This window comes from Mauremys reevesii, linkage group 2 (genome assembly GCF_016161935.1).
Source record: "Mauremys reevesii isolate NIE-2019 linkage group 2, ASM1616193v1, whole genome shotgun sequence".
Classification (NCBI taxonomy): Eukaryota; Metazoa; Chordata; order Testudines; family Geoemydidae; genus Mauremys; species Mauremys reevesii.
In genome coordinates, this window is record NC_052624.1 from 89,635,345 (window position 1) to 89,663,206 (window position 27,862).

The following is a 27,862-nucleotide window of genomic DNA, read 5'->3' on the forward strand; positions in this document are numbered from 1 at the left end:
TACAGTAAGGTATTGTGCCACGGATATGCAATGTATTACTTCTCTCATTTAAAGGCTAACTACCATCTTTAGTTTTACCCCAAAAAGAATGCAAAACATTTTGTTTCTGCTATATTGAAATGAATAGTTTAAAAGTACAGAAATCACGAAATTGATGTACTATCTACCACATTATCTCCGCCATTATAAATATATACCTTTATTCACTATGTGCAATATGGCTGTTGTAACCATATAATTTCAATTTTGTGATTCATGTGTTCTCATCCTTGATGTGTACATGTAGGGTTTTGCACTTAAAAGCTTGTCTTTATAGGAACATGCATCCATAAGGGTTACTGTAACTTGGTTTTTATTAAAAAACTAATTACATGTGTCTATTTTCCAGTACATTTTTTTTTAAAAAGTACTGTATGTATCAAACATTGATGATGTACTTTATCACTGTTAATTTTCTTTGAAGAGCTGTCTAAAAGAGAAAATCACCCCAAAATTTATTGAAACTGGCTATATAGCCTCAAGATATTTAAACTTTCTAGCTTCTTACATGAGAGGCTTAGTACTTTCCCCAGGAGGATAAATCTCATTTTTAAAAGGTTTTTGTTGACATTTATACTTTAAACAGCTCTTCAAAGGAATAATCGTGCACACAACCTACAAACTTCTTGTCTCAGTGTAATGTACAACTAAAATTAAAATAAAACATGGAAGACCGGTATCTTTACATTTAATTCTTCTTTAGAAAAAAGAAGAACTTGAAAAAAAAATTAGTAGTCCACTTGTGCTTAAAATATTCATATGCATGAGAAAGCCAAAAGGGAAAAATACACATTTTTGTACACCATGATCAAAAAGTTGTTATAAATCTTTTGAAATTGCACTGTATTTAAAATACCCCCTAGATTCAGCTCCCTCTTCTATGTACAGCTTCTTATGCTGCCTGGCACAGTTCCTCTTGAGCCTAATTGCCAACCTGTGGAGGTCCTTCAGGAATGAGCGATGTGAAGAAGGTGGTGATGAAGGACCAAGCTGAAGCCATGAATCCAGGATGCTGCTCTGTACTGCCATCTTCACCAGCATCTTCTCTACTCTCTTCATCAATCCCATCATCCATAAGACGCTCCTTTTAAAACAGAAATTGTCTAAATGGTTTAATTGCTTTAATAAATAGGCAGAATATATTAATGGAAATATTTTCCTACATAAAGTAACTCTATTAACAGGGCAACTCCCTGTGAAGGATCTAGTAGCAAACATAAAACCCATTCAACAGTGGAGTAAGTCTAAGTAGCAATTCTCTATTAAACACTATAGACAAAGATGAAGGCAGGATTGATCTGGTTTTTCATAATAAGGCTTTTATCATTAAACATTTTTTAAAAAAAGCTAATTTCCCTTCTGTCCATCCCACATATTAAGGTTACTTTTTTTTTTGGTGGTGGTAAAAAAGAGAAGTGCATTTCCAACCTCATTCCCTTCCGATTCAAGCTGAATTTTGTACTACTATTCAGTTACAAATACAGATTATTTGAAGGAGAGCGAATACAGGAAAACATGAAACATCCAAGTTGACATTCACCTACCATCTCCTCAAGGTCAGGGTTATTTACATTTTGTCCATCACGGTTCACTTCTGCATTGTTATTGGCTGCCTGTTGCTGGCCTCCCTCTTGCCTAAAGGGGAACCATCCAGCTTGGTGTCTATTTAATAAAATGAACAATTAAAAACCTTATCTCTCTAAATTGTAAAGCTGCTGATGAAATTTCTACAATGGGAAAATAACTGCTATCTACATGCCCAAGTCTCATTAAACTTACTTGTAGATGAAGAATAGATAATCCATTCTTCATCTTGATTAGACAGTTGGGGGAATACTGGAGTCTGAGAATTATTTCTAAGTAACAAAACTAACTGAACAGATCCCTGTTAACCCAAATATAGAATAAAATGCTTCTTAGAACAGCTAATATCTATATTTTAAGTCAAAATTGAAAAATTCTGCATTTTTTTCCCTACTTGGCTGTCAAAAAAAAACCAACCAAAAACAAACAAACAAAAAACACCTTGATATTTTAGTGATGTCAGTGATCATGGTAATGTGCAAGTGAATATTTTGTTCCTGAGCTACTCAGTTTTAATGACGTTTCTGACAGGCAGTTTTAAGTCGGTAGCACAATGACATAGCAGAATCAACCATATTTTGTTGAACATGAGAATGCAAACATCTTAAATGCAGATCTTTTCAATTTTAATTCCTTAAAAATTACCTCTTGAAAGTAGCCCAAGACGAAAGTGCTATGTAATCATTAAGAATTTCTGGCACTTTCCACTTCCATCCAGATCACACTAGGTGCCTTCAGCCTAGCTGAGATGGCATTTTTAAATTCATTAAACCTCAGTGTCATTGTTAATGAATTTTGGTAGCAAAAGGCAGTAGCTTCCGTTTTTTTTGGGGGGGGGGGGGTGTCTTTTTTAAAAGGGTATGGTAAAAGCTTTCCTTTTCTGATATCTATAATGTCCCTGAATGTTGGATTCTGGAGTGTCTCCACCGAGCCCATACAAGTTACTGGGAACATTCAGTAAGTATATCGGTTTTACTTCAAAATTGAGTTCAGCTTTACAGTTCACCTTTAACAGTTAACCCCAATCAGTAACAATATATAATTTACGTCAATGCAAACAAATGCTTTTGAAATTAATCAAATGAAATTCAATTCTTCCTTCACTCACCTCTTAAGTTCTGTTTCCAAAATTCTCTGTTTTCCCTACAACAGTTAATAAGTTGACATCACCAATACCTAAAAAGCAGCATGTTTTAGGTGTGATGCCCATCAGTTCTCAGAGGAAAAGGGAACCTAGAACTCAAGAATTCTATATTTTGAGACTATATCTGAACATCTGTTTGAAAGCCGAGTTTCTATATGTGCCCTGTTAATGATTATTGTTAATTCTTCCCTTTTACAAATTCTTTGGAGTTCACCTTTACATTGGAATTCTGTAAAGTTATCCAATTTCACATCTTTAAAAGTTAGCTTATAATGATAGTCATACACTGATAATCATACTCCATGTAGCTAAACTACAGCTATTCATAACTGAATATTTTTTACTCACAAATAAACCAGTAGCATGGCTCCCATCACCATGACAAACCGACTGAAGGAAGAATAGAAGTATACAATGCTGAGAAGAATAGCTGCTCTAGAGAAGGTGTACATCCAGTCTAACCAGTCTCGATTGAAGTCCTCCTCATTCACTACTGGACCTCCTTGTGCATTCATTTGAACATTCTGGTTTACAGGTCTGTTCTCCTGTGCTGCTACGTTTGGCACTGCTGGGGGCTCATTTGCAGGAACATGCTCTGAATTTACAGGCTGCGCGACGGCTGATATGACTGGCTCAGTGCTGGATGTTGCCTGGGCTGAAACTGCAGCTTGACTGAAATTTAAAAATAGGTTTTCTGAAAAGCCAGCTTTGTATCAGAAGTAATAATATTTAAACCCAAGCTTCCTTACAGCTCTTTCGTACAGAGAAAAATGCCAGTTAAAGCACCTAGGAAACTTGAGATCTTAAATACAGTATTTAAAATATATACCAACTTCATAGGTATTGTGTGATAAAGAAGAAATTCCTCTTCTTTCTATAGTACCTCTGGACAGAGATGTGGCAGCTCTCACCCATCTTTTCCCTCCTCCATTTTATACATTGTTCTGCAATAAGTTTAGATACATACATGCAAAAAATCCCAAAATTAATTCAACTAAATTTTCCCTCTTCCTCCAAAACAGACGCACAGGATCCATTTAAGTAAAAGCTCTTTACTTTTTGAGTAGAACATCAAAGTTTGGAAAATAACATGAAATTTCATCTTTAAGAACCATTTTGTTAGCAAATAATAAGTATGTCTTCTCCGAGGTCTCAGATGATTGTGTGAAATAGCACAGAATCAAAGTTGCAGTATCTGGACACCACAAGGTGAAAGTAGGGAAGATTTGGCCTTTATTATAACCATTTTCCCAGCTGAGGACACTGCTTCTTCTGGACAAAGACTATGCTAACTCCATGCATCCAGTAGCAAAGATTATTAGAGTGACATGCAGCATTACCTCTCAGTCAGCAGTTGTGTGCTGTCTCCAGCCCCACCGCCAACTGAGTAAGGTGGGAGAGAGGAGAAGATCTACCTCTGGGACCAAAATTCTCATCCAGTATGATGCACTGACATTCAACAGGGCTACTTCCCTTGCTTTTTGGCTTAAAAATGACTGGAATCCATTTTACTTGGCATGGGAGATATTTTCTGGTCTTGCTAACCTCAACTTGAAAATACAATTTTTTTTTTTAAAATGATAATTGTGATTTGAGCCTATTACTAGCTAACCCCATCTTGCAGAAGTGTTGCCTGGGCAGTACAAGGGCCAAATGAGTCTAATGTTTGTATCACAACAATTCCAGTGGTGAATGTTAATAAAGATACTTTCAAACAAACAGAAGAATTCCACTCTCACTCATAAAACTTTAAAAGGAATACATTTTTAGAAGCAGGCTAAGTAATTTTTAATTGAATAGCCAAATTAAGTTAAGTGTAAAATAGTAAAACCAGACAAAAAGAAAAGAGGCAAGGCACAGAAATGTCAGTCACACAAACAGCAGCTAGTTAGTTTTTTTATGGCAAGTTGTCATCGCGGTAGGTGCACTAGGACGATACATGAAGTAACTTACTATTGCATGTAGTACTGACGTGCATACATTTGTTGCCACCATATCATCTGTAATGGGCTGAATGCAGGGTACATTGGAAATCCAGTAGAAACACCTTGACCTGGAAACTGGTTGTCTATGTTGCTACAAGGAATTAAAAGCAAAAAACCCACTCAGACTATGGCTAGTAATAATTACAAATACATTTATTATTCTAAAATATAGATTACACTGGGCACTTTTTTCATGTGCTCCGTAAGAATTCAATATCAATAAAATTGTAAAGACATCCTTTGGATAAATACCTGATCCATCACACAAACGGTATTACTGTGCAAAATGAAGAGCTCTTTGTCAGAGATAAAAGGTCACCACAATTATGTGATCAATCCTTATCTGAATGTACCAACATTATTTCCATTCTAAAACACATTTGTTGCATCTAGAAGCTCTGTCATTAACTACATCTGACTAATGGGTTTGTGGCCAAATAATCATTGCTAATTATTTCATTATTAGAAGACAAACTTCTTAAAATCAGAGCTGCTGATCAAACAGTGTGTATATATTATAGGGAAGGATTATCTGCATTAGAAGACTTCACACGTTCAGAACCCACTATTACAGGCATTTCAAGGAACTATCAGCATTTAAGGCCAGAAAGGATTACCAGATCATATATCACAAACCACCAACACCACATGCACACTAAACCCAACAACTAAAATTAGACCGAAGTATTACAGCCCACAGAAGACTTACATGCCACAGGCAGAAAACAAGAGGGACTGAGGTGCATGAATATCCAAGGCCCCAGCAATGGCAGGGAATTGATTAAAACGTACTTTAACTCTATTATAGCTTTCTCTTTGAAAGCAATGATCGAAATATTACTATTCACAACCACAGAATCAGCAAGGAGCGACTGGACACAGAAAGCAATCTACCCTCTCACCCCTAGAAGTAGCCCCTTCGCATCCTGGTTGCAAGACGCTGGAAGAACATTGTGGGTAACCTTACTCTAACATGGCTCATGCACTCTGTTTTGTGGATAAAAGAACTTTGTGCCATAGGGAACCTTTCCCATGCATTAAATTCACATGAAAAAAATAAAGAAATTCCTACATGGAAGCTGAAGGAAGTATTTTATATCTCGCAGTCACACAGTATGTTTTGGGACGATTCCCAATTCTTCCCAAAAAACTCTGGGGTTTCTTATGGCATCTTTCAATAGATTTTTCAGGACAGCATTACAGCATAAAGCAATAATTTTAAAAAGTTTATTCATACTACAGTTAGCAACAGAAGCAAACGCTGCAAATACACGGCAGGCTACAATTCTGTCCTGGGTAGACCACTGTCTGGAAAAGCATTACCAAGAGATCCCACTAGTCCACCAGATATTCAGATAGTCAAGGAAAGCCAAATGAGAGGAAGGAGGAGTGGAAGCTATCAATATTTTTGAAGGAATTTTTCATCTTTGTTCACTGCCCAAAGCACTCAAGAAAGGAGAGAGATGATCATATTATGAAAATGTACAGACTGGCGTCTCCTTTTGAAATCCCAAGTGGGATGGGTTTGGCATAGGGAATGAACTTGGGAGAGTATCATTACTTCCCCCTTCTTCCTCCTCAGTTGAACCCCTGGATATCAGTGCTACCTGGTATTATGCTGAGACAATTTGTAGGACCGTAGCAAGTACCTTTTTTTAAATATTTGGTATAGCTTTTAGTTGTGCTCCATGCTCCAGTAACAAGCTCTGAATTTACTCTATATTCTTCATTTTCGTGATCTGGAGCACATGCCAAAAAAACAAAAGCTTGTTTACAGTTGTTAAAAAAAATCTATTTTTTCTTCCCCCACAGTGATGCTGCTTGGAAGTGGTGTTTGGAATTTGTGATCCCACTTCATACCACATTTGAATATTTGTGACACGGTCTTAAAAAAAAAAAAAAGAAAGAAAGAAAAACCAACTCTGAAGGGAGAGGAAGGAACAGAAAAAGAAGCTAGTCAGTTAAGTCAAGGCTACGGGAGACTTTAATAATACAGGGTCGTAAGCTACTTCTGCTTCTCACACCAAAACTATTTGCATGCTTTATTATTGATTACTGGAGACTATGTTTCCCGAGAGGCAAGATACACTTTCATACCTAATAATGTCAAACTCTGAGGTCCACTGAGTTTCTCATTTTCTATCACTCAGAAATCTTGGCTTCAGAGAAGCACTCTGTGGTGCTAACTTGTCAAGCTATATTTGATTTACTTGGAAAACTCAACAGATGTTAGTACAAAAATAAGTACACAGCCAACACATTTGAAAGCTGTCAACAGGGGCATTTGGGAAAAATACAGGGCAATGCTTAGAACTCAATTAAATACATTGCATGGCAGAGTGGAAAAACAATATTTAACCAAAAAACTGACAGTCCCTCTCAAGTAAAGAATTGGTGCACTAAGAGGGAAAGAGGGAGCATGAGCACGCCTGTTCTTCAGTGGGGGTGCACATCTATATAATATTCTTTGGCTAAGGTTTATGGGTTGCCACTGCCTCCCCCACACACCATTTCATCTCCTACATTATTCAGCCAAGCTGTCTCCTACCTAAACTAACAGGAAGCAAAATCACCTCCCCAGTGTTGTCACTGTCACCTCTAATCTTCTAATGTGCTTAGATATCAAAATTTTAAATTAATTATTCTCATCCTTTTGTATATATTCTGTTTTGTTTTGTTTTTTTTCTGTACAAGATGGGAGTTTTCTCCCATCACATAAAATCCCTAGAAAACAGAGAAGCAAGTTGCAAAGGGAGAGGGTGCAAGATGTGTGACTTTGTTTACACATTCCTGAGCTAACCTCAAAAATCACTTTGAAAAAACCAAACCCCTACCTAAACTTACTGACATTATCTGGGGGTTTGTCTACATAGTCCTACACTTCAGACCACAGTGCACAACCACTGCACTGCAGTGCACAACCACTGCAACTTCCCCATGTTTACGTCAGCACCATTCACATGGGGCAGTTACAGCACAGCACTTTGCGGGGGCAAGAAACGTTGCAATTCACATCCCTGTAGTACAAATTGCAGCACAGTGCGGACATTGCCTAAGTGATGGAGTTCAGATTGAGAAGGGCTTCAAACAGAGGGTGTGCCTCAGATGAATGAAACTAGAAAGATTATTTTCTGTGGGAAGAATCTGGACTTCTTAGTAAGTTTTGTAAGAGGTTGTCTGTGTCCATAAGCATCAAAACACATTTTCTTTTTAAGTTGGATTTCCTTGGCCTGTCTGTGCATCTGAAAGATGATCACTGTGTTTTCCAGGTAGTTTGTGTCTGCATAGTTTGGAGGAGGATTTTGCAGTGGAGCAAAATATTGTCTATTCAAGATACTAGTCTCATTTTAGGTAAGCAACAGGTAAGAAATCCAAAAATTTCCAACATAATCCTTTTGTAATAAGTGTACAGGGTACTCTTTTTTAAAATATGTTGTTCCATTTACCTAAACCAGTTGTTTTGAATTATTAAAGAGCAATACAACTATTTTATTGACAATTTATCTTATGACTACATAGCCATAGAAATAAGGGGATTACAGGTGAGAGGGCCTAGCCTAATAGTAACCGGTCCTTGATAACATGCTACTGCTACATGTACATAGTTATCTATGCTGATGACTCAGATCTCCCTCTTCACTCTCCTTCTGTCCAAACTAACATATTTGTGACTTCCTGACACGAATATAAACTGATGCTTGGCATCCACAAAAGGGATGGAACAGAGCTTTTAACCTCTCATCTTCCTCAGTCCTGCCTCCCTCAGTCACTGTGGACATCCTCCTCCCTGTCATTCAGAACTGTAATCAATGTGCAGTCTTAGACTCTGCTCTCTCTAGGAAAAAAACAGGGGGGCTAACAGTTGCAAATTAACCTAAGTCATTAAGAGGGTCATGAAGAGGGCTGCTGTCTACACAAAGACAGCAGATAGGATTGGTACTGGCATGAAATAATTACTCAGCGATTACTGAGTCTGGTATCTAGTAACCCACAGCTAAAGATTTAAAAAAATAAAAATATATGGGTCAACCTGATGAAGTTCCATTAAATTATTCTCTAGAGAAAGCATCAAATAACTTTTTACAGTTCACTTTAACTGACCCCTTAGCCATACCTCTAGGTGTTAACATACCAAGCCTACTTTTCTATAACAGTGCATTCCAAGTCACCTGGACTTCGGTGTCAGTCTGCAGGTGAGAAGGACAAATGGTCCAGTTCATCATTTATCTAGATTGCACGCTGGTGAAATGTTTATGGCCTGTATGGCAAGTTCATGTGAAAAGCTGGATTTATCCAACCTTCCCCCAGACACCTCCCTCCACGCCACAAAAAAAAGATTTATAAGAAAATCCTCTGTGTATGATGAACATACCACGTTACCTTGAGAATGAGCTTATTACTCTACATTGAGCAGTTTCTCTGACAGTCAAGCTAGCCTCACCCAGTTTCCTCAAAGGCAAGTGTGTCACTATTTACCCAAGGAATAAATGTTCACAGTGCAACATAATACATAAATTTTCCTACCATATTACAAAGCAGATTTTTTTCTTCCTAGCAGAACCTGAAGGTAGTCTGTCAGGTTATGCTGCACACCAATACAAGGCAGCCTCTTATATCTGTTATCCAGGATATCCATAAATTACTTCTACAGTTCAATCCAATGTGGACTAGGAGCCAAGTGTAAAACTGCTTCTCTGTATGTGTGTATGCCATAAAAAATTAAGTCTCAACATTGTTCTTGTATGAATTTAATGTTAGCTAGTCTTGTTGCTTAAAATACAAGTGATGAGGAAAAAAACATCAGATGGTGTTTAGTGGATTTATTTGCTTGTGTTTCAACCACAAATGGGCACATCAGTCACACCACTCAAAAGTAAGAGAGCATCAGCAGAAGAGGCAAAGTGTACGAGGGTAGGACAGAAAAGGAAATAGTATGGAAAGCAGCACTGATAATGCTTACACAGGGACTTACTTTTAGATAATCAAAGAAGATACGTAAAGATGGATTACAGGAATTTTGAAAATCATAATATTAATTACAAGTCATTCCATCATAGACTATGGAGTAACCATAATTTCAACTAAAAACCTAAAAAATGAAAAGGAGGTATCTACAGCAAAAATACATATTGTAAACAGCGCTATGCCACGATGTTGAGGATTACTTCAAATTCACTTACCCTTGCATTAAATATGGGAACTGGTGGCTTTGCACAGGATTGCTTTGTGCTTGTGGAAGGTTACGATGCCTCACTCCATCTGAGATAGAGTTTATAGATGTAGATAAAGATTCTTGGCTTGTGGGTGATGGAGTTGTTGATCCAGAATGTTCTGAATTCTTAAAATAAAATAGTTTCCTTTAATATTTTCACCACACTTATGGGGGACTCAATATTTCTATATATTGCATTAAAGGAATGTTCTTAAGTGTGCTGTCTAAAGTCTCATTAATTTTATATGGTGTAGACCAGAGGTCTCAAACACGTGGTCCACGGGCCAAGGTTATTTTCTGCAGCCCGCGAGGTCCTCGTGGCCCCCCTGCCCTCCCCCTGCGTTTACCTAGAGTGGCTCTGGCCTGGCGCGCACCGGGGGCAGGGCAGGCTCCCTGCCTGTCTGCCCTGCCCCCGCGCCGCTCCGGGAAGCGGAAAGAACATGGGGGAGGAGAGGCGCGGGGGGGGGGGTTGATGTGGCTTCAGGCACCACCCCCAGCAGCTCTCATTGGCTGTGGTTCCCCGTTCCTGGCTAATGGGAGCTGCTGGGGGTAGTGCCTGAAGCAACAGCAACACACACCCCTGCGCCTCTCCTCCCCCACGTTCTTTCCGCTTCCCGGAGCAGCGCGGGGGCAGGGCAGACAGGCAGGAAGCCTGCCCTGGCCCCAGTGCGTGCCAGAGCCCGCCCCCCGAACCGCTCCTGCAGTCGAACCCCCTGCCCTGAGCCCCCAGCCACACCCCGACCTCCTGCCATACCCTGCACCCTGACCCCTGCCCTGAGCCCCCTGCTGCACCCCACACCCCTCCTGCACCCCAACCCGCTGCCCTGACCCCCTGCCGCACCCCAATCCCCTGACCCCCTGCCACACCCCACACCCCAACCCACTGCCCTGAGCCCCCCGCTGCACCCCTCCTGCACCCCAACCTCCTGCTGCACCCCAAACCCCAACCCACTGCCCTGAGCCCCTGCCGCACCCCTCCTGCACCCCGAGGACAGGGAGGGGGCGGAATTGGGGTGGGGATTTCAGGGAAGGGGTTGGAATGGGGGCAGGGAAGGGGTGTGAAGAGACAAGGCAGGGGCGGGGCCTCATGGAAGGGGTGGAGTGGGGGCGGGGCTGAGGGCAGCCACGGGGGAGGTGTCAGTAATGCAGCCCTGGGGCCAATGTACTAGTCCTCATGGTCATCTGAGTTTGAGACCCCTGGTGTAGACATATGCAACAAGAAACTTTCATTTTAAAAAAGGAGCTATCAGTGGGCCAGATTTTCCAAAAAAGCATGTAACTGCCCATCCAGGCATAGTAGGAAGCCAGGTTTACAAAACTGCTCAGCACCCAGCAGCTCCCACAGAAAAAAATCTAAATGGGAAATGTTGGGTAATGAGCCTTTTTTTTTGGTCTGGCTCATAAATCAGCACTTAACGATTCTAATCAAATGTTTAACAGTGAACTGAGATACTAATGGACATCATTAACAGAAATAGTTGTCAGTCTCTCTATTGTTCTTAAACAATTGCACAACCCAAGTCATGTCTGTCCTTTAAGTGCCCCCTGCTGGCTGAGCATGGCACTGTAGGCATTCCCGGCCTCAATTTCCTTCCTTCAGACACCTCAGTAACTCCACACAAAGACACCACTCAGTTCTGGAATGGGCCGCAGGTATAATAGGCCAGTGGAACACTGATGCTGACATCGGATGCCTAGTTGCAGATTTAGCAGGGGAAGTTTTTGCTTTATTATGCCCCATGTAGGTTCCAGGACTCCAGAGAGATTGTTGATAAACCCAGGAAGCTGAGTAGCACATACTGCCTCCTCAGCCACCCCAAAATCTGAATGGGGCATATCAAAGGCTCAGTTCTTCTTCGGAAGGAGATGCTGTGGCTTTTCCCAGGCAGCTTGGGATCTGGGGAAGGGAAGGGGAGGCGTGGCGCAGCTGGCCAGAGGCTCCTCCAGGCAAGTTGGGGGCTCCTCCAGCCGAGAGAGGGGTGCGCTCAGGCCTCCGGCCAGCCCATAGCTTCTCCAGCTGAGGGGGGGGATACTCGGGGCTCCTCTGAGTGGGGGGAGGGAGGCTCAACGCTCCTGTTGCGGGGGGGGGGGAGAGGAGGCAATATCAGGGCTCCACCCACGGGCATGGGTGGAAGGGGTGGAGCTGGGGGCTTGCATCCCCCAAGGGGGGGTTCCACCTGCCACCCACGAGTTCTGGAGATGTGGCGTAGCCCTCTGGCCAAGTCACAAACAAATGTAAACCCTTCTAAATATCAAAAGTTCAACTGAAGAGTCCCAACAAATAAGATTCTTCTACCCTTTGGGGGGTTTCTCTTCGGCCTTCTGGCTCTAGGATAGAGCACTTGGAATGGGGGCAGGGAAGGGGTGTGAAGAGATGAGGCAGGGGTGGGGCCCCATGGAAGGGGTGGAATGGGGGCGGGGCTGAGGGCAGCCAGGGGGAGGTGTCAGTAACGCAGCCCTCGGGCCAATGTACTAGTCCCTGGAGTACGCAATCTTCCACAGATGCTGGCTCAGAGCCTTCCACGGGAGCCTGCCTGCCTGCCTCCTGTGATTCTACACCAGAGTGATCTCTCTGTGTCCTCTTATGAGGCCCAGCTGTCCATTAAGCTATCACCTGACCCCTTATTCCTGCCTTCTCCGGCTGGGAAGCAGCTAATTAATTATGCCACAGATGCAGTTGACCTAAGTCTCCCTCCAAAGGGTCAGGCCAGCCAGTCACCCAGAAATGAAGATCAGAATGCAGAGTGGCAAATTTTCTAGTATAACCAGTCACATGGACTAGAATGTTTCTAATAAATACATTATCATATTAGCCTTCATAAACCCCAACTCCTAATATTAGCTTTTAAGTACAGTGTTTAAATATTACGAAAATCCATTCAAACAAAATTAGCTCTGAAGAACAGAAATTAGAACAAGGTCAACGTGCCACAGATGTCAGCATGGGAACAAACATCTATACAATCCCATCTGCCCGTAACAAAAAGCATGCAAGAGATAGTTTTACCTACTAGAGTGACAACTGAAGAACGGAATAAGGGAAGAATGATGGATAAAGTCCATCTGCTTTCTGATTGATGCTTTTTCTACTAGATTAGGAATCTGGCACTGTGTACTAACATGATTTAAAATAATTACTCTGCAGACAAGCATACCGGTAGTTTATAATGCAAAGCAATAAGAGTGGAAGCCAATTATTTAAAAAATGATCATATAAATGTAAACTTTCTGAAAAGAAATACTTACAAAATCCCTCTGAATAATTCATTATACTCAAGTATTGCCCAGTGCTTGGGGACTTCCCCATGTAGCCGAATAGCTTAAGCCATCTGTATGCTGTCTAGTGCAGGTGTGTCAAAGAGGGGACAAACTTGGCCTTCCAGTGAGGTGAGAATAAAGGAGACAGCTGGTCACTGCCAAAGTGCTGTTTTTGCTTATTGACTGTCAATCAACAGAACACAGGTGACATGTGCATATGTCCCAGCTAACCTTCAACAGCCTCTTGGAAAAGAGTCACATTCCCACCTAAGGAGAGGAAGCTCACCATAATGAAGGAAAAGAAGACTCTTAGAACCATTTTTACCTGCTATTCTATCACAGCCAAACACAGTAAAGAAAACTCCCACTTTCAGGCTCCAGGAAAGAAGGATTTTTTAAATATAAAATACACAGCAGTTTTGAAGTCACAAATTTTATCTTCTAATGAAGACTACAGAGATTTTAGAATTATTACAGTTACCAGAACGTGGGTCATATGTTTTTTTCTATTACCATTTTAATATTTGAAGCACTGCCCTTGAATACCCAAGTTTAATTGTACAAAACAGACAATTTACATAAGGTTGTTTTTACACCACATTTTGCACTTTGATTGTATTGTTTTACAAACAGGTTTTAAAAACTAATGGTAAGTGCTGATGAAAAAGACCATGATCAAATGAGAAAATCTCCACTCCATGTCTTAAAAAAAAAAAAACTCACTGAGCTGCTGCCAGATGTCGATGCTCCATGACACACGGAACTGATGCTTGGTTTTGGAGAACTTGGGGGGGTCCGTGAAGTACACACTAGATGAACCATATGATATTCATCTTGCTAAAATTAAAGAAATTAAAGAGTTTAAACAACAGTATTTGGGAAGTTTCTAGGTTAAATGGGATTAAAAACCTACTTTCAAAGTAAACTCACAATTAATAAGCCAGCATGATGCAAAGTTTAGTAGCCATACACTTAAGCCCACTATGACAGAGTTCCACATTTTGGATAAAGTATTTTCTAACCAATTCACTGCATCACTATGCACAATAGCGTACGTTCTGGCATATACACTTCTCTTGTCCCTGCCTCTAGAACTGAAGCATGTTACAACGGGTATGATACCACACTCGGAAACAGGAGACCGCACTTTGTTTCTAGCTTTGCCACTAACTCATGGTGACAAGTCATTTACTGTTCTGTGCCTTAGTTTTCCCACCTGTGAAATAGAAAATATGCTCATAAGTGGCTTTGAGATGTGTAATGAGTTCCATGTATAATTATTGCAGTCAAACAATAAATACTCAGTACTTACCGCATATACTCGTTCATTAGCCTGTTTATAAGCCGACCCCCCAAGATGGTTAAGTAAAAATAGCAGAAACTGTATGACCCTTTTATAAGCTGACCCTATATTTCAGGGGTTGGCAAACTTTGGCTCCTGGCCCATTAGGCTAAGCCTCTAGCGGCCTGGACATTTTGTTTACATGGAACGTTCACAGGCATGGAGCCCCTCAGCTCCCAGTGGCCACAGTTTGCAGTTCCCAGCCAATGGGACCTGCAGGAAGTGGTGCAGCTCCCATTGGCTGGGAACTGCAAACCGCAGCCACTGGGAGCCAAGGGGCTCCGTGCCTGTGAATGCTCCACGTAAACAAAACAATGTATTAGATATTCAATTCAATGATTCCACAGAGTTTAAAATAATCAAATCTTGGTGTAGACCCGTTTATAAGATGACCCCTCTTTTTGATGTGTCACTTTACCAAAAATATTCAGCTTATGAACTAGTATATATGGTACGTAGAATTGTTCAAAGTGATGTACAAACCTTAGTTCTGACCCACATGAGGTACAGAAAGTAGCTCCATTTTTATTTGGGGAAACTGAGGAAAAGAGCTATAGTGACTTGCCCAAAACCATGAGTCACTGGCAGAGTCAGACTTGGAAATCAACAGTTTTTGATTTGTACATAAAGTTGGATTCTCCAAGAACATGCTGTTTCTCAAACAGGGATGTGATAAAGACTGCTCAATCTGCAGGTATCTATTTTATTCCATAGGAAAAAACCCAATAGAAATAAATGGCTTAAATGGATATGGCCATAGCTATTTCAGGTGTGCTGTGACTATATTTAAATTGCACTGTGGGAGCCTGCCTCAGTTCTGAAGTCATGCTGCAGCACACTCCATGGCACAAATAAAATGTACAGTTATTACAATAGTTATCAAGATAAGTTTAGAAGTATTTTATTTTTTAGACAAGTCTAAAGCTTAGAACACTAACCCTAAATAGCCAGATTTAATTCTTCAAAACAGACAACAGAAAGGTTGCTTTTACACCACAAGTATCAGAGGGGTAGCCGTGTTAGTCTGGATCTGTAAAAGCAACAAAGAATCCTGTGGCACCTTATAGACTAACAGACGTTCTGCAGCATGAGCTTTCGTGGGTGAATACCCACTTCTTCAGATGCAAGAAGTGGGTATTCACCCACGAAAGCTCATGCTGCAGAACGTCTGTTAGTCTATAAGGTGCCACAGGATTCTTTGTTGCTTTTACACCACATTCTCCATTCCCACTTTGCTTGATTTTAAAAAAAAGAAGAAAAAAAAAAAAGAAACAGCCACCGTGGTGCTAAACCCCAACAAACGCCACTCCTGCTCTAGAGAGACAAGGTTGGTGAGATAATATCTTTTACTGGACCAACTGCTGTTGGTGAGGGAGACAAGCTTTCAAGCTTACACAGAGCTCTCCTTCAGGTCAAAAATAACTCTTATTTTTGACCTGAAGGAGAGCTTCTGTGGTAAGGTCGAAAGCTTGTCTCCCTCACCCACAGAAGTTGGTCCAATAAAAGATATTAACTCACCAACCTTGTCTAATATCCTGGGACTGACACAGCTACAACACCACTGCATACTCCCACTCTAGTCAACTCCATTCTTAGCCCCAGACTCCTCTCTTGCTTCCACTCCCTAGTTGGTACCTTCCTTCCTCTGCTATTCAGATCTGTCTCATTCAAAGAGCAGTGGGATTTGACCAATTTAAAAAATAATCTCCACATTGACTAATAAGGTTCCTCCCATACAGCTGCAACTTACAGAATGCTTGACATTATGGAACGTTCTTTCAAGCTTAGTACCTGAGTGGAACTGACCAATAGCACTGTCATCACATGTGTTATGGCTATACTCACGTACACAGGTTTTCAGTGCACATGTTCAAGGAGTTCGTACATGTGTGTAAGTACTATTTTGGACAACTGATGACACTCCATGTCAAGAGAGCAAAATGTCAGATGAAAATTTCAGTAGATATTCATCAAAGCCTTAGCTGATATCAGAGCACATGGCTAGTCAGACAAAGTACTAGAGACTATGGGCTAAAGATTATTTTCTTTAGAATCTAAAGCAATTGATGACACATTTGGGAAGGAGGATATGGTGAACAAAAATATATTTCACTTCCCATCTATCACAGTTTTTATTTCCCTTCCTTCCCCTTGCGTTACAATCTTTTCTTAATTAGACTGATAAAGATGCCCCCAACTCAGTTCTGGGGTCATACAGGGATGAAAAAAAAAATTCTTTAAGTCAAACAATTTGATGTATAGTAGCTGAAGACCGTTATGAAAATGTCTGCAGAATCAGACTGGTCCACAGGGTGAGCATGGTTTATTTATATGGGCTCTTCCTCCAGTAGATAAGCATGGCTTGAATTTGTGTATCAAAGAAAACAGGATATATAAAAAGGCCAACTCATCTATCTTACCACAAAAATCCAAAAGCCATGGAGCTACTGTAGCTTTTCAAGGCATGGAAAGAACTGTATTTTTTCTAAACTGATTCAGGCCTTTAGTTGTCACTAGTCAGCAATCACAGAAAATAAAGTTTTTGCACAAAGAGTAGATGCGAAAAATTTTATGAAACAAGAAAAAAAACTGGAATAGAAGATTTATTGCCAGTAAAAATAATTCCACAAATAGTTTTTCACTGACCCTAGCCATAATCTATTTAAGCTTGGTGGTATTTGATCAGATAAAAGTGATGTGTACATTTCAAAATTACCTTAATCAGCAGAGGAACAACACTATGAAGCTGTGGAGATTTGTTTAAATTATATTAATAAATATCCTTTTGAAAAAATTTCCTATTTGTCAATAGATATTTCACCTTAAAGCCATGCTAATGATCAGATCTCCAGTATTTCAGGATTCTGATACCATGTTACCCAAGCTTCCTCATGGTTTTCCATTTCATCTTCAAGTAACATGACATCACACAGATTTAAAGGTTTAACAATCGAACACACACTATTTGACTAGTTTTTTTGTTTTTTGTTTTTAAACCAGATTGAAACCGACTGAGTGGCTCTTCAGTAGCATTTTCATAGCACTTCTCATCAAGGAATTTTACAAATGAGGTAAGCATTATTATCCCTATCTGCCAGACAGAGAAACTGTTTTTCTGCATACCAGGCATATTCTTTTAAACTGCAAGGGTTGATAAATACATTGATTTCAATACTTTAAAGAATTCCAGGAACAGAAGTTAGTTCATCCTCACTGATGTTCAGGTATTGCATATTAAATGGTGTGTATGTTTTTATTACAAAGCAGTGTATTTCTTTATCCCGACAAAATAGCTTCAAGTGAAATCTTTACTGCTTTCAATGCATCCTAACCTCAGGAATGAGACTAAACTAAATGCATTATGGTTTCTACCACAGGCAAAATTCAGAGATTTTACTTAGATTTCCTGGTACAAAATAATCTCTCCAGCACATGATTTTGCTAAATGCACTAATCCTACACTATTCTCATTTGATCAAGTTCCTTCTGCCTGATGGTACTGACCCAGACTATTCTCTCCAGACCAAATACAAATTTTCTATGTTTAGATACTAAGTACTAAGACACACTATGTGTTCTCTTTCTGAGGCCTGAGTTCAAATTCAGTTTAGCCAGAGGAGCCTAAAATTAAACTAGTAAAACTAAATCAATCTGTAAGGTGAATCAGCAGAGGGGGAAAAAATAAAAAAGTAAAATAAAAAAAGGTGCACCAACCAAGTTAGTACTATCAAGCCATCACAGCAGTTAAAAATGTTTAAAGGTTAAAACCAGGATAGGAATCAGGATACTATGCAGAACACATTTCTACATATGAACAGCCATGCACTACCATCAATTTAAACAAAGAACTCCCATTTTTGTCCAAGAGTTCTGCTGTGGATTGAGGGAGGCATATTACTCTATAAATATAACTGTTTTCAGATCAATACAAAACTCAGCATTGTAGTGAACATATGCAGGATCCATGCTTCAAAGCTGCCAAAATTAAACTTATGTCATCACCCAACAGTGAAGTTAGCACTTGGGCCAGCTGTCAAAAACCAGTCATTCTATTCCTCATGCTACTAGCTAAAAATTAATGAAAAATATTCTACCCTCTCCCACCAAACCCCTCTCGGTCCTTCAAAAAACTCTAGTCCCTCTGCAGAAGGACAGGAACTTTCAAATTAGTTTTCCCACACATTTAGGCTACATATCTAATAAGATGCTCAATCTCAGTATAAGAATGAAAAGTTCGAAGTTAAACAACAATGCAAATTTAGAGTCCTATTTCCCCACACAATGGTTTTGCTTAAAATATCATATGGTGTTGATGTAAAGCTTACTTTTCTGAGAATATCTTTCAGTTGCAGATGATCAGGAAGCAGTCTGCCAGAATACACCAGTCTCTGATCCTTTGTAGACTACGAGATGGGACAAAAAGAGGAATTTAGCTTTTTTCCAGCTGTACAGATTGACGGCTGGAAACAACATTTGTAGATGAAAAAAAATCCCTTGCAAATTCCCACCACCTACTGTTAGTCTGCAAAACACATTTCAGTGGTTTTGTAATTTCAACTGTTATGGAAAATTGCTGATAGTGATAACAAAAGGTGGGGGGGATCCAGGAGTGGGATGAGAGGGTTCTGTGTTGGGCAATCTGGGTGCAGGTGGCTCAGTGGGGGGATCTGAGTGTGGGGGCGCTCTGGATGCACAGGGGCTTGTTGGGGGGAGGTGTTTCTAGGTGCAATAGTAATGGGACTCTGCAGGAGGGTCCAGGTGAAAGTGGGTGGGGCTCAGCAGGGGGGTCTGGGTGTGGGGTCAATAGAGCTCGGCAGTGGGGTCTGAGCAGCTCAGTGAGGGATCCAGGTGCAGTTGGTTGGGGATTGGGGTGGCTCGTTGCAGTGGTGCAGGCGGAGTGAAGCTCATCGGGGGTTCTGAGTGCAGGGGGGTGAGGCTCAGCAGGAGGGTCTGGATATGAGGGGGTCTGGATGCACAGGGGGTTGGGTGGATGGGGGAGCAGCTCCCTTTATAGGGATCCCTCCCCCCTGCAGCTGAGAAGTGATGGGTAGGGTGGCAGTTTGCAGAGTTTCATACAGCCAGGGGAGAAATCTGGGGCTGGGTCTGACACGGCCCCAGATGCTGTGCAGGTGAAGAGGGAGTCCCAAACTCCCCAGCCCAGCTAGGACTAGCAGCTGAGCCTGGTGCAGGGTAGGAGCCACCAGCCAGGTCTTCCCCAGTGCGATTTATCTCTCTGCCAGCTGCCCTGGGCACCCAAAACATACTGCTGGGGATGGCTGCAGGACCGCTCTTGTGGCTTCTTTTTGTTTCCCTGTTAGAAAGTCATTTTTCTGCAGGGAAACAAAGAAATCTGCAGGGGACAAATTCTGCGCATGTGCAGAATTTCCCCAGAAGTAGGAAGTACATGTGTGAGACCAAGTTACACTACTACAGCGCCCAATGCGATTTTGATATGGCACTATATGCAGAAAGAGACACCTTTGGTTTTACCTTTGCTGGTAGGATCAAACTGTTTTAATTGAATTACAAAATCATGCTATAGCCTTGGTGAAGTTCACAGTATGGTTCCATTTATAAAGGCAAAATGTAAGTGGTTTTAACAGTTTCAGGATGCCACTACATCCCTGAACAGCTTTTCTAGTTTAAATGGGCCCTGAAGCCTTATCTACAGTGGGATTTAAAAAAAAAAAAAAAAAAAGTTCCCCACCTTTGCTAACTTCACTTGAACAAGCACAAGCAACATTAAGAATCCTGGGGTAGAAAAGATTATAACTGGCAATGTTTTTCAGCACACCTAACTCAATATGGAGCAAGTCTTGCTGACATGATGCTTGATATAAACCACCCATTTAGACTACAGCTAACATTTGTGCAACTGAACCTGTTATCAGTGTATACACTGCTTAAGATTCTGCATTCCTTTTCCCCTTTTCTTAATACGCAGCTAAGTATGCAGTCTCATAAGTCACCATTCAGGACGAAAGATCTTGCTGAGATCCAGATTTCTAATGCAAATTTTTTTTTAAAATCCTTTGAGACTGTCTTTGTATGTCTCAGTGCAGCAGAAGGCAATACACTTTTTTTTTTTTTGCAATCACCTTTTATAGGCTCCTCTGTAATTTAGCAAGCTGTACTCTGGATACTACACTGGGTACAGATTTTTCTTCTGGAATAAGTCACATCACTACAAACATTCAGAACAACACTGGGCAAAGAATTAGAAAACGTACTGTAGTGTACAGTCCTGCCCTAGATTACCTAAAAAAGTTTCCTTCCAACTCCAATTTCTGATGTACCACATTCAATACAGTCACACTAGAAGGTCATAGGAGCATATCAAATATAAGCTGCCTCAAAAAAAGAAAGGCAAAGTTTACTGCAGGGGATATGGGTGGAGAACATTAGACATAAATGCACAAAACTAGTTTTGTCCTAGCAACCAAAAGGTGGAAACTGTACTGAAAAATAGTGACAAAACAAGTCCAAAGTCCCATCTTCACATTGTAAAGTCCACTTTAGGTTACTAGCAGAAAACAGTAAGTTATATTGCCCCATTGGTTATTGGCAAGCGTGAGCAACTTTTTCTGTATTGTAGCACACTGACTACATTCTTTCCACTTTTCACTGCTAGGGCTAATTTTTTTTTAAGAAAACATTCATAATTTGTAAGTTTTTACTCTCCATGCTTAGTGCCCTTGGCTTTGACCCATCTTCTTTAATTAACATTGTTTTGAATGGAGCTGAAAGAAAGGTGTTTGTTATGTAAGAACTTCAGTGAACATCGCATCCTATTGTTATAAAACCTCGGCTTTCAACATCACAGAAACAAGCATCACAGGAATAGAGTTAACTACTGCAAAGATAGTACAAGAGACCATATTTTTGTACTTACTACAAGATTTAAAATTTCTTTGGAGAGACAGACAAAAATCATATCACAAGAAAAATGCCACAGAGGATTTCTGAAGAATCCAGAGGGCTTACCTCATAAGATTATAATGCAAGTTAAAAAAAAAAAAAAGTTTGTCCTAAGTATACAGCTTGGAGGTGCTGGGGGGGCTGAAATCCCTTAAAATGGATAAGCAGCCAGTACAAGTTGCTTTCTGTTTTTTTTCTATGAGGTAGTCTCCTGCATGGTCAAATACCTGTGCCCTGCTTTGATAACTTTATATAAAAGTTCTAATACATGAAAAATTGTTTTACATCATCTAGTTACCAACTGCCTGCTCAAAAGCTATATAATTAACAAACGATAATTCTCTGGCATAATCCTTAAACTGAGTAGATTCTTGAGAACAAAACCCTAGAGTATTTCCTGTCTAGTAAAAATCCAGTAAATCCCCTTGCACAAACTTAAACATGTAACTGCACTTCTAATTAGCCTATGACAGTAAAAAAACATTTACATCTTGAGAATTACATGATTTTTTGCTAATCTGAAGTCTCTAGTTCAGTAATTCCTAGTGTGGTTTATAACTTTCCAGTGTTGCTTCTCCAAAAGACATGCAAATATTTTTGCTGAGTTTATTTATACACCTCTACCTCGATATAATGCTGTCCTTGGGAGCCAAAAAAATCTTACCGCGTTATAGGTGAAACCGTGTTATATTGAACTTGCTTTGATCCACCAGAGTGCGCAGCCCCTTCCCCCCGGAGCACTGCTTTACCACATTATATCCAAATTCATGTTATATCGGGTGGCGTTATACTGAGGTAGCGATGTACTATCAAAAGTAATATCTGGAGCACTATTACAGAGCTCAATTTCTCAACACTACTGTCTACTTTATATAAGTAACAACCTACAGCAAAACCATTTCTGCACTATATGATCAGAGTTATTTATGGCTAAGAGTAAAGATAATTCTGACGATAGCATCTCTACAGAATTTGGTAATGGACTAAGTTTCCTAAAGGAAATTTCTCTGTTTCTCGTCCAGCATCTCTCTCTGGTGGGTGGTAGAAATTCATGTTTTTGACACATAAGTATGGTTTCTCCCATCCCATTTTTCCACAGAAATTTAAATAAAAGTCCTTCAAGTGTCACTATTAAGAAAATATGGTCATCAATCTAATTTAAGCTTTGTCCATGTGCTCCTAATTCATTTACCACCACAAAAAAAAGGTTAATTCACTCAAAAACTACATTAACGTGAAGTCAAGGTTGTTAACATCCATTCCTAAATAAACACTAAAAAAAAGAAGATGCCAAGTTTGGATTCTTTCATGAACCTTCAAAATAACCTTTCATACGCAACATATTAATACTCAAATACAAAAGAATAGATGCATGCACTGTAATGGTTTGAACCTAGGATTTACCATACTAGAATCACCTTTTGAAAGCACAACTCAGTTTTTTTCCAAAGTATTTACACCTACAAGTAAACGTATCGCTTGGGGAAGTTGTAATTCAAGTGACTTGTCTATAAAAACTGCACTAGTTTAAATCGGTTTAAAATGTACACACACAAATCAATTTAATCCTCACTTAAATCCATTTATCTTAATTCAGTGAATTAATGCTAAAATCTGTCTAGACTGCAATGATTTAACTGGTTTAAGAGCACTTACATTGCACTGATTTAACTGGGCAGTTTTATAATAATACAAATTAGTACAACTGTTCTAATACAGACAATGCCCGAGTCTTCAGAATTCTGGGGTCCTTTGCATCATAACTGGGTTACTGACAATCATGTTACCACATGAAAAAATACCCAAAGTTAAAACATGGATTAAATGATCTATTAAACTTATAACAAGAGGCAACACTCTTAATTGTGAATCAATGTTGGTTAGTCTCACATTTGTTATAACATTATTACAAAATAAAAGTAAATAAAAATTCTTTCAATGGCTGGTAAACCTAAGCAGGGGACAAAACATTTATCATTTGAATATGCCATAAATAAGAGTATGAATTGACTAATGGTATAACAATGATCTACGAGGGTCATATAAAACAGCTTGAAAAGTTTATAATCAGTAAGTGATGGCAATTGATTTCTCCCTTCCATCACTAATTGAAATTTAGAAAGGAAAATGTTATGCCTATATGTAGCACTTGTGAACTGGTACATTCTTTTGTTGGCATTTTAACAAATATTAAATTAATTTTATTTCTAAACATTGTTTCTCAAACTTCTACAGTCACTAAAGTCCAACAAAACAGTATAAAGCATTTTTCTTTTAAGTTTTAGTAGTGCAAAAATTTTAATTGAACTTGGAAAAAAAATTAATTTCCAGAACTCATTAGTAAATTAAACCTTCCCAAGCCTACATATAGCTAAGATAAGTTTGCCAGTTTTACCCAACTTTTATTAGAGGGAAGGGGAGGAGAAACAGCTTCTAAAACCCAAATACTTTCCATCATGTTTTATAGGACACAACAGGATTTTTTTTTTAAAAAGACTCCTTTAATCAGTGACCATCAATCACAACCTAAAACATATGCAGTAAATCCCACTCCAACTGACACATGAACTTGCTGAATTAGTTAACAGTAACTGAATATGAGGTACAATGAAATTCTCAACACAAAAAAGCAAAACTGATTACATTAGCATTCTTGCCATCCTCTTCAACCCAGCATGTACACATATTTAATAGGTCAGGTAAAATTAAGGCCTGGTCTACACCTAAAACTTGGGTTGACCTAGATACATCACTCAGAGGTGTAAAAAAAATCATCAAAGCCCTGAGATGTAGCTAAGCCAACCTAAGCAACAGTGTAAACACAGCTAGGTTGACAGAATTCTTCGATTAACCTAGCTGCTGCATCTCGAGGCAGTGGACTTACTACAGAGACAGAAAAAGCCCTTTCATCCCTGTGATAAGGCCAGGTCTACACTTAAAAATTAGATTGACATAGCTATGTCATTCAGGGTTGTGAAAAATTTCACACCTTGAGCACCATAGTCAGGTCAGCCTAACCCCTGGTGGTGTAGATGTGGTTAGGTCGATAGAAGGATTATTGCATCAACCTAGCTATACCACCTCTCGGAGAGGTGGATTATCTACATCGACAGAAAAACCTCTTCTGTGGGTGTAGAAAGTGTCTACATTTCGGGCAGGTCTACACTATGGCAGGGATCGATAATCTGAGATCGTCAATCCACCAGCAATCGATTTAGCGGGTCTAGTAAAATTCCACCAAGTCGACTGCAGATCGCTCTCCAGTCGATCCCTGTACTCTACCTCTGACGAGAAGAGTAAGGTAAGTTGACGAGAGATTTTCTCCTGTCGACCACCCGCAATGTATACCCTGCAGTAACTCAACCTATGGTACGTCGACTTCAACTACGTTATTCACATAAGAGTGCTACAATGGCATAGCTGCAGCTGTACAGCAGACATAGCTTAAGTCTCCTGGTAACCAGAGACTCATTGAGAAGGAATTTATTACTCAACTAGAGTAAGTGTTTTTCACTAATCTGCTCAGTTCCCTGAAAAAGTAATGATGCAATGCATATAAATTTTCTTATGCATTAGAGTTGTTTCCTAAAGACTGATTCAAGTCTCTGCCTATGTCAGATCAGGGGAAGAGGTGTATTCACACACCAGTTCAACAAATTTTAGGAAAGTGTTTTCTATTGATGAAAACGTTGTAACCAATTGAAAGCGTGTGTTCATTTCCTTTAAAATGGACATGCTCCTTTCATACATAGTATAATTAACAGATAAATTCACAAGTTTTGCCCTCAGGGTATTTACTACTCCATCAGATGTCAGTGTAGCTTTATCAGTTACAATATAATCATGTTGTAAGCTAGATAAAAAATGATCTGCATGCCTGACAAAGCATACACAACAGTTCTATTTTCCTTCAACTTCAACTCCTTCTTAAAAAATATGGACCCTCTTTTAAAACATGAAACTACAACAATTTTACCACTAAAGCAAAATCCTACAACTGCACTTTTTGAATGATACTGATTAAGCAGTTGACCATTTTATTACACTCGCTGTATGCTAGCCATTTGCAATACAAACTCATCCTTTGTTCTATTCTTTTCCCAGTATTACAGTAGCATCCAGATGCTCCAATCAAGCCTACGCTCCCACTGTGCTGGTGCTATACAAAGATAAAATAAAACTGTCCGTGCCTCAGATAACTTAATCTATAAGTTTCATACATTCACAGAGTTTAAGGCCAGAAGGGACCATCAGTTCATCTAGTCTGACCTCATATATATATAACAGGCCTTAAATTTCACCCAGTACTGAATCCTTTTACCCGTGTTCGCTAAATCATCCAGTCTTGATCCGAAATCATCAAGACACGGAGAATCCACCATTTCCCTGTGTAGTTTGTTCACACATTTAATCATCCTCACTTAAAAAATGTATGCCTTATTTCTAATCTGAATTTGTCTGGTTCTTCTTATGCTTTTCTCTGCTAGATAAAAGAGCCCTTCACTAACCTGTACTTTTTCCACAGGAAAATACTTATATAGTATAATCAACTTACCTCTCAATGTGCCTAAGAACCAAATACACTACCTTCCTGCACATTTTAAATGGCAATTAAATAGCAAACAAGATTTATTCTGGATGTATTAAGAATGCACTTAATATATCTGAACCACCAATTTTTGTTTTTTACCTTAGCCCCCTGGGTACTACAGTTCTTTTAATGTGCAAATTTGGAATCTAACAAAGTTCCAAGTTCTTTCAATTTGCAAGTCACAAAATTTCTTCAGAAAACAACAATAAATAATTTTTAGTGTTAGTAAAAATGGAAAGCATTATATCAGGACAACCATCATCCACTTTTGTCCCAAGAGTATTTGCAAGAACTGAGAACACAACAATGGCCTTCAGTGTTAGGAAGAGCTAGTTTCTAAACCAAAGTTTGAGGAGAGGGGGGAGTGAAGTTTGGCCATTATGCTCTTTTTAAGCATTATCTTCGCATTGTTTAAGCATTCCTACAGCCCATCCCTTCCATAAGTATGTTATATGGTTTGTGAAACTTAGCAGTGACCCTCCCCCCACCTCCTCCAAAAAAACTCAGAGGCCTTCCGTTTACAGAAGTTTAGCCAAAAACATCTACCGCTCCAGTTAGCCTAGAGATGCCCAATTTTAGTTACTTAGCACATTAGCAAACTATTAATACACAATATTTATTAGAACAATTACACCCTTCAAGCCAAATGTACTGTGCCCCACTTAGACCATGCAAAAGGAGAAAGGTGCTGATTATGCTTCCTGTTTCCCCAAAACATAAAAGACAACTACACACTTTACTTGGCTTGCCAATTCTTCAGGGCAGGGATTTTTTTGTACATGTACCACACCAAGGATGGGGGGAGGGAGAGTTCAGTGGTTTGAGCATTGGCCTGCTAAACCAAGGGTTGTGAGTTCAATCCTTGAGGGGGGGTCCATTTGGGGATTGGTCGTGCTTTGAGCAGGGTGTTGGACTAGACGATCTCCTGAGGTCCCTTCCAACCCTAATCATCTATGATTCTATGAATGGGGCCCTGATCACGGCCCCTAGAAGTCGCTGCAATACCCACAGTACCGGGGCAGGCAGTAGGGCCCTGGGCAGAGACTTACCGGCTTGCTGGGGTAGACACTGGAAAGGTGAGTTTTCAGCTTGCCCACGGTCCAGTCCAGGAAACAGCTGATGGTCTGGTCGGTGTATTTCTGGTTGGGCGCTTTGATGATGAGGGTCACCGGGTGCCCCACCAAGCTTTGGTCCATGCTGCTCGCACAGGCTCGCTCTCCCCGCGAGGGGCCAAGCCGCTGAAAATCGACGGCCGGGGCGGGAGGCTCAGTGTCCGGGGGCAGGTTTCACAAGGAGGCTTCGGGCGCCCATCCCCGCGGTCTCGGTGGGAGCCGCCCCTACAGTACAGGGAGGGGGGAAGTAGGCGGGACCCCTCCGAGCCACGCCAGGGCGGTGTCCGCCTGCGGAGGCGGGGAGAGGGGCGAGTTAGGGGGCGTCACACACCGACCCCCCCCACGCAACAAGGGCCGCGACCCCCCCTCCCAGGCTCCCCCCGGGGGCCGGTAACCAGGGCGGGGCAGACCCCAGTGACTGGGAGCCCAGCGCTCGGGCGAGGCCTGGTCACACTCAGCGACCCCCGGGCGCGGCCTGCGTCCCCCTCCCCGCAAACAGCAGCGGCGGCGGCCGCAGCAGACGGGCCCCGACCCGCCCGTACCGAGCCCGGCCGCGCGCTCCCGAGAACCCGGCGGCGGCTCAGCCTGTCCCGGAGCGGTTCCGCTGGCGTAAAATGGAGACCGGAAGTGGTTCGCCTCCCTCCGCCTGCGACTCCCCGTGCGCGGCGCCAGGGGGC

At 40.7% G+C, this 27,862-nt stretch overlaps 1 protein-coding gene across 1 annotated transcript; it reads right to left on the reverse strand.

The window, feature by feature from the left end:
• Window positions 1-720: 720 nt before the first annotated feature.
• On the reverse strand, window positions 721-27,862 carry HERPUD2 (HERPUD family member 2). Its single transcript, XM_039527295.1, has 9 exons — window positions 27,728-27,862; window positions 27,123-27,473; window positions 18,890-18,967; window positions 13,946-14,059; window positions 9,933-10,090; window positions 4,721-4,843; window positions 3,116-3,439; window positions 1,584-1,701; window positions 721-1,123 (listed from the first exon to the last, which is right to left on the reverse strand). The coding sequence occupies exons 2-9, from the start codon at window positions 27,267-27,269 to the stop codon at window positions 962-964; spliced, it is 1,224 nt and encodes a 407-aa protein (XP_039383229.1). The 5' UTR covers window positions 27,270-27,473; window positions 27,728-27,862; the 3' UTR covers window positions 721-961.